Source organism: Pleuronectes platessa, chromosome 5 (assembly GCF_947347685.1).
Source record: "Pleuronectes platessa chromosome 5, fPlePla1.1, whole genome shotgun sequence".
In the NCBI taxonomy this organism is placed as follows: Eukaryota; Metazoa; Chordata; class Actinopteri; order Pleuronectiformes; family Pleuronectidae; genus Pleuronectes; species Pleuronectes platessa.
This window is the reverse complement of record NC_070630.1, coordinates 17,796,156-17,803,876: the sequence shown is the minus strand read 5'-3', so window position 1 is coordinate 17,803,876 and position 7,721 is coordinate 17,796,156. Positions and strand designations below refer to the sequence as shown.

Genomic DNA, 7,721 nt, shown 5'->3' with positions numbered 1-7,721 from the left:
AGTGGAAATAAATTGAGCAGAGGGTTGTGATGGGAATGTGCTTGTGTTACTGGGGACAACATTTAACACGTAAAATATGGACATCATTTTATTCATTTTTATTAAAAAATTACAACTTTTCCACAGTGCTGAGCCTGGGTTTCGATTCGTACGCCAAACCAGAGAACCATATCCGGACTTAATCACGTGGTACGGCCGGCTCGCGAGGCGTTGAACGTCACCACATACGTCATCAACACAAGCCTTGGTACGCTCCTGACAAACCTCGTCCTGGATCACTCGACACACAGAAGGACACATCACTAGCTAACACCGCCTCAGTTCTGATGGATCCCACTGCAGCTCAGCCCAGCTTCAGACAGCGTAAGTTACGTACGTGAGTCCGTGGATCGAGTCAGATTTCCCTGTGTGCGCACTTTGAGGCTGCTGCGGTTAAAGCCAGGGAAACGTCACGTTAGCGCGCTGCTTTTAGCCGCTAACTGTAAATCAACTCGAAATAACACAAGCTTCATTGAAGACCATATACGCAGATAAAAACTAAAGTGACAGCGTTAGCTTCCTTTGAGATTAATCCACTCTGAGCTAAAGTAACAATGCTAACTACCGAGCTAACGCACATAACGTTCCACGGGCTGGCTGTATAACGGCAGCTTCACGTACTTTGAACGATGTGTTCCCCTGTGTCGATGTTCCACTTGTGGGACAAAGTTAAAAACCACCTCGAGCTCTAGTGTAAAGTTAAGCTAGTTGTTTACTCGTGCTAGCTCCTGTTTACAAGCCTCAGTCTGAGGTTTGAGTAAAGCTCCGTCATTATCAACTGTTTTTTATATAAACCCATAAGAAGAGCTGTGTGTGATGAGATTCAAAGTCAGGAATGAGGTTAAACTCTAATAATACGTTAGATTAAAGGTTAAGTGCGTCCATTACATTCATCTGACAAGTTTGTAAACAATCAGAGGATTACATGTGGTTCAGAATATTACTTGTCCACAGTCAGTCTGGCTCGTCATCACCTAAACATCACACACTTAATAATAATATTATTAACAGTAAGTAGTTGTTATGCAGCACTTCTCAAAACACTGTTTCTAGGTGCTTCACACCAAAGCACATCCATTTAAGGGCACAAATGACATAAATAAACAGTCCAGATAAAATCTAAAATGTATTTTGGTTGAAGTTGATTTTGGCCTTTTATTTTTAGTAAAAAACAACAAACAATTTAGATATGATCCGGAGTGACCCACTGGTGGAAGGACGTTCTAAGGTGCTTCAACAACTACACGTCAAATAATTAAAATAAACTAAGACAGCATAAAATCCGGAAACACTGTTCGTTAGAAGTGCGTTTTAAAAGGGACTTGAAAGACGCCACTGACTCTGCCAACCTAATTACTTGTGATGTTTTCATGCTTTTCATGATGGAGTAGGATGTTCCAGGGTGATATTTTCCTATCTAAAAGAGTCCATGCCTCTTGAGGATGATGTAATCTGCCCTTGTGATAAGTGTGATGAAGTGATCTTCTCCCTCAGGGAACAGAGTTTGAAGCTCTTCTCCTGCAGAGCGTTGCACAACAGAATTATTTATTTATCATAAAACGATCGATTTTACATTTTGCCAAAGTTGCTGTATGCTATATAAGCTTTATGACATGGGTACTTTTTATATAACAGAAAAAATACAGATGTGAGAAATTTCAACATATATAATTATAATATAACAAAATAAATCAAGAAAATAAAGATAGCTGCACATTTTCTGCATTGATTTTTCTGTTAGAGGAACATGTTGACGATGGCTGATACTGAGTGAAAGGCTTCTATCAACAGATTTTTATTTGCCACAAAAAACGACAGAAAATGGAAAGGGATGCTTGCTGATTCAGAATTAGATTTTTTTAATCCTGCCTCTGCCTGCCCCCTACACCCTTCTCTCTCTGCACGCCAAAAATGTAAAAAATTATTCAAGAGGTAAAGATCTGCACCTTTGTTTGACATGTCTCTTTCCTTTCTCTCATGTCATCCAGAGCCTAATATGCGTCTAAGGAACAGCGCCGGAGATGGGTCAGATGGTATGTTTGAGGATACAAGTGGAGCTGGGCTCGGACCACAGAGCGGCTACAGGTGAGAGGCCTGCCAGATGTGAAATCACTGAATTTACACATGCACTGAACTCCAGATAATCGTCTGACCTACTCCAGATGGGCTGTATGTGAGATGGCAAAGGTTCGAGTGGGAGGCTCTGTACTTTCTCCAAAGTTTCCCTGGCCAGTCCCCTAGTAAAGCTCCGCGGACTTAATAATGTCCGAAGAGCCCCAGTGAGAATGTAGCAGGAGGATCCTCCGCAGGATTCACTGCGGACCAGCGAGTGAAAAAATAATACAAATATCTCAGGATGAAAAAGCGGTGCCACACATTTAGGAGATACAGACTAATTATAGAGAGTTATCGGTGAAAATGGCCCATGCCAAAAATGCATGATCCCTGCAGCAGAATTAATATGTTGAGTCCTACCTCTGCGCCAGCCCTCACCAGAAATCTCTGGAGCCTCTTTTGTTCTTGTAAATGCGTCTGAGCAGAGACTCTCCGGCTGCGTTGTTCATGTATGAAAGGCAAACTCCGGAGGAAGTTCAGACGCCATTTTGCGGACGTCCTCCAGAGTTTGTCTCAAAGCGGTTTAGTCAAGAACTGTTGATACAAAAATAAACATTTACAAGAGAAGCTCAATGTCAAGGACGATGATTCACTCCGTATTGATCCTGTAGTTGTAGAAAGTTTGTATTTTTGTAAAGGACATACTGTAAATATACATTGTATTTATAATGTACATTTTTAACCCAGCGTCTAACCGCCCTCGTTACACTTATCAGTTATACACTCTATTTAAAATAAACATGATGCAAGAATCTTACCGAAGCTTCATAGATTCTATAGGGTACCCAAAACCTGCCCTGTTGACACGTCTGTCCCAACACACACTTTTGGTGTCGAGAATCTTTACACTCACCAGTGTCGCCAGCCACCTGGTTCACTGGATCACAGTGTTGAGCGGCTGTAGTTCTCCGGTATCCTGCCCCCCCCTTCTCAACGGCGGGTTGAGGTTAGAGTCCCAGACTGTAGACGTGCATTGGTCTTCACCTTCAAGCCTGCGTTCCAGCTTGTCATCTGATACTTTTGTTAATCGATCAAATAGTGTCCAGCTCAAGAAACTTTAAACTCCTTTAAAAGATATTGCGAAAACAAACAATTATTTTCGTCTGTTTCTTCAGCTTTTAGTGATTCTCCCCTGGATACATTTCAGCTAAACAGTCACCATGTTTTTTCAGCTGAAGCTTTTTCTTTACATGTTGGCAGGAATCAGCACGCTGGGCCGCAAGCAGAAGGATTCCCAGGCCAGACCCTCCTGTCAGACCCCATGTCTAACCTGGCCATGGCGTACGGCAGCTCGTTGGCATCCCAAGGGAGGGAAATGGTGGATAAGAATGTAAGAGTGGCCTGCAATTGTTTTTCGTTACAAAAAGTATTTTAATAGACGTCTTGAATAGTAGCATATTCACATTTGGATGAATAATTCACATGTTTCCGTCTGTGTGCTTGCTTGTTTCAGCTGGACAGGTTCATTCCAATTTCTAAGCTGAAATACTACTTTGCTGTGGACACAGTGTACGTAGGGAAGAAGCTGGGCCTTCTAGTTTTCCCTTACATGCACGAGGTAAGTCTGCTTATACGTGCTAAATGTCTTTGCAGAGGTAGTTGATCATTTACATTGAATGTTAAATCTGGGGAAAAAGTGAACCACAATGTAAAGTATACAGTATATTAGCTTTTTAATTTACCAGTCAATCAAATTGTATCTGCATAGCCCATATTCACATATCACAATTGCCTCAGATCTTAACAAGGTGTGAAATCCTTTGACCTTAACACTTGACAGGAGTGAGGAAAACTACCCAAAAATAACAAGTTTTAATAGGCATAAAAATGTAGAAAGCTCAGTGAGCTGCAAAGACGGACAAGTGTACCAGATGTTGCTTCTTAGCCTAGAGATAGATGTCCCAACATAAACCAGAGACATTTAGTTGAGAGATTCTTCTAACGAGGAGACTCGGGGGGCAGACATCAACTAAGAGTTTCTCTCTTCATAAGACACATCTATAAAAAAGCTTTTATCGTATGATGTCTATGACTTTTACTATTTTTATCTTTATAATTGTTTTACTCTGATTGTTTGTGACTTTTATATTGTTTGTTGTAAAGCACTTTACTTGAATGGAAAAGTTCTATACAAGTTATTAAGTTACTACATTGAAAGTTAAGCTGCGGGTAAAATAAACAGGCCTTTTATCTGGGACCTGCTTTCACTATAGAGTCTAACGTGTGTGTGATCACATGTGTTATAGAACTGGGAGGTGAGCTACCAGCAGGACACTCCAGTGGCTCCTCGCTTTGATGTGAACGCTCCTGACCTTTACATTCCTGCCATGGGCTTCATCACATACGTCCTGGTGGCCGGGCTGGCCCTCGGCACACAGAACAAGTACGCACACAATGCATCCATCACGACTGTCACTGTTGTGAATGCATTATGATCATTTGATTCTTGAGCTCTGCTCTGATTTGCTGTTATTCCTGCACACCTCAGGTTTTCCCCGGAGCTGCTGGGAGTTCAGGCCAGCTCAGCGTTTGTGTGGTTGGTCATGGAGGTGCTGGCAGTCTTGCTGTCCCTCTACCTTGTGACCGTAAACACAGACCTCACAACCATAGACCTGCTGGCTTTTTCTGGCTACAAATATGTTGGGTATGGACATCATCCCTCTGTTTTTATGTTTACATTTTCATCAGGGTCTCTCTGTGTTTGTATTATTTGCATTTAATGATTTGATTTAAGTGATACTAAGGAAATAATTCATTTCAGCTTTTTGAAATTCTCTCAGTTAAAAACACTAAGGCTGTCTGAGTGTGATACATTAACCTTCTCTGATATTTGTTTTTCTCTTCAGGATGATCGTAGGGGTAGTAGCAGGCCTGTTGTTTGGGAAGCCAGCGTATTATCTCTCTCTACTGTGGTGCTGTGCTGCCATCTTTGTCTTCATGGTGAGTGTATGAGCTTTAAATGTTGATCTTCACTGACAGAATTCCTGTTTACAAATAAATGAGGACGCTTGTTCAGCTACATTTAGTAAACACATGGTTACAATACAGACTGATCATGATGGTTGACGTTTGCTCATTTTCTTGCTTGAAGACATTATTTAACTTTTTGATGTAAATGTGCTCGAGACTCATTTGACAGCTTTAGCAAATATAAACGCATGTAATCTCACTGAGGAGTGTATGCATGTAAAAATAATGCACTCTTTTCTAAACCAGTAATTTAAGTCCACACAGGCACCCTCAGCCTTATTATTAGATTCCTGCTGTTAGAGTGAGATGCCTTGGCACTGTAGATGATTAGATAGGCTGGAACGAATGTTTCCTTGTTGAAATATTGAATGTTTTTCCTGCAAGCGCTCATTAATAATCTTTAACCTCTAATCACAGAGGCTTTCTGTCTACCGCACATCTATAGGCTAATAAAGTAGGGTAGCACGCAGTAGAGCGTTTACAATGAAATTTAATCAACTATTTTCAAATTGCACACACTCAAAAGTATCAGTCCCATAAATATTTTGACTCATGTCGTGTCACTCTACTGCAGATATTTTTTGAAGAGATTAGGGCTGCATGTATGTGTAGTAATTTTGTTGTTTTTATAGATTAATCTAACGATAATTTTTTTCTTAATCCTGCTGACTATCATATATAAAATAACCTCCTTTGCGGAGGTAGTACTACTTCACTGTAACTGCACACAGGTATCAAAAAGACAACGAAAAATGCTAGACACACAGTCATTGTTACCACAGACTCTCATCAACTCTTCTGAACCTTATTGAACTGTTTTGTTTTCACACATCTTTCTTTTCACTTCACTTGGTCTCTTTTCAAAACTTGGACACCTTCTCTCCACAGATCCGCACACTGCGTCTGAAGCTGCTATCCGAGGCGGCGGCAGAAGGTAGGCTGGTGAGAGGAGCCCGGAATCAGCTGAGGATGTACCTCACCATGTCTATAGCAGCTGCGCAGCCCATCTTCATGTACTGGCTCACCTACCACCTCGTCAGATAAAAGCTGGAACACACACTTGTGCAGGAGATGAACTTGGCCAACCAAATGCCACCTCACCCTTAAATAGAAGAAGAAAAAACAAAAAACACAACGCACGGCTCGAAGAAGCTCGACTCGGATGAGACACCCAACAGTTCTCTTGATATCCAGTCACTTCACACAAAGACTCACCCGATGTGAGCACGGAGCAGAACTCGTGCTACAAGACGATTCGTAGACGATGTGAGGCTCTAATGCCTCTTCTCTCACAGCACAGCCTCATGTCTTTACTATTGCATCTTTATCTTGTCTTTTTTCGATGTAACGTCTTTGAAGCATTTTGTAGCAAGAGCAAGTGGCTTTAAGTTGTTTTTCTACACCTTGTAATTATTTGTTAATGTTTTTTAGGAATATTTAAGTACGTATGTTTGTGTATAGAAAGAGTATTACTGCTGATTGCTCTGGTCTGAAATCTCACCAGTGACGTTTCTGAGCCGACAGAAAGAAAAGCACACGGACCTCTCACACACCGTCCATTTAAATGTAAACAACAAGCTCAACTTCAGATCATCTCTATACCAATGTTAGTTTGGGAACCAGAATTATCTCAGTGTCACCTCCTGTTTTATCTGTTTTTGAATGTGCTTTGATACATGTGTAAGCTTTGCTCCCTGAATAGAAATATCAAGAGCCATAGTGACATTAATGTGTACACGTCACAATGAGATGATTTCTTTTGATATCCTTATAAATAGCAGAGTAAGTCATTTCACATTGGAAGTAAGATGGAATAAAGAAAAGGAAGAGATGAGGTGTTCTGTGAAAAGTTGTTTTGCTCTGCTTATAATACTTGAAACATTTTAACGTCAGAAATGCATTTTTAATGTGCTGGTGTCACTATGAAATGTCTCTGCTTTAATTTATGTAGCCAGTGTTAAATCAAACAGGGTGGGATTTACATTCACTTCAGTTCTGTCAGGAATCAAATGAAACATGAAAACAATGGGTAATGCTAAAATGATTCTCCGTCAACTGAGGTGTCAATAAAATAATTCAAAATGTCTTAAGTGTTCATATAAGTTGAATCGTGAAGTTGCAGCTTCTCGTTCAGAGTAATTCTATATGTGTTTTCAGGTTGTCCCTCCCAGGCTCGGGAATATGATTTTTACTATACCATGAGTGAATTTCTACCTACCTACCAACCGATAAGTTTGGTGTTTGAGGGTCAAATGTCACTGTCACGTTATAAAATACTGTCTGGTCCTTTGCATTCAGCAGAACATCTTCAGGGAATTTCTTCAAATTGAGTAGAAAGGTTCGGTTGGACTCAAGGATGAACTGATTCAAATTTGGTGCTGATAACTCATGGTCACAGTTGCCTCCTGTTCACATTATACATCGGAAATGCCAGTAGACCCTTTCATTAGGTGCATTAGACTTTGACGTGATCTGTCGGCAGTTGCAGGGGTAAAGTAAAAAAACACAGACGTCACATTCTCCTTCTCGTACCGTCAGTGAGACGAGATCGAGAGCGTTTGCTTTTTCCATTGCAGATTACACAGATGTTTGGAAAA

At 40.8% G+C, this 7,721-nt stretch overlaps 1 protein-coding gene across 4 annotated transcripts; it reads left to right on the top strand.

Annotated features, from left to right (window-relative positions):
* Positions 1-221: 221 nt before the first annotated feature.
* Positions 222-7,209, top strand: yif1b (Yip1 interacting factor homolog B (S. cerevisiae)). Of its 4 annotated transcripts, none has more exons than XM_053423570.1 (8): positions 222-363; positions 2,028-2,124; positions 3,355-3,484; positions 3,608-3,712; positions 4,401-4,537; positions 4,643-4,798; positions 5,001-5,094; positions 6,013-7,209. In XM_053423570.1, exons 1-8 carry the CDS (start codon positions 327-329, stop codon positions 6,166-6,168), a joined length of 912 nt encoding a protein of 303 aa, XP_053279545.1. In that variant the 5' UTR covers positions 222-326; the 3' UTR covers positions 6,169-7,209. The 4 variants fall into 4 exon arrangements, with proteins under 4 accessions (XP_053279545.1, XP_053279544.1, XP_053279543.1 ...); XM_053423569.1 differs by having other exon boundaries at positions 3,352-3,484; XM_053423568.1 differs by having other exon boundaries at positions 222-372.
* The last annotated feature ends 512 nt before the right edge of the window (positions 7,210-7,721 follow it).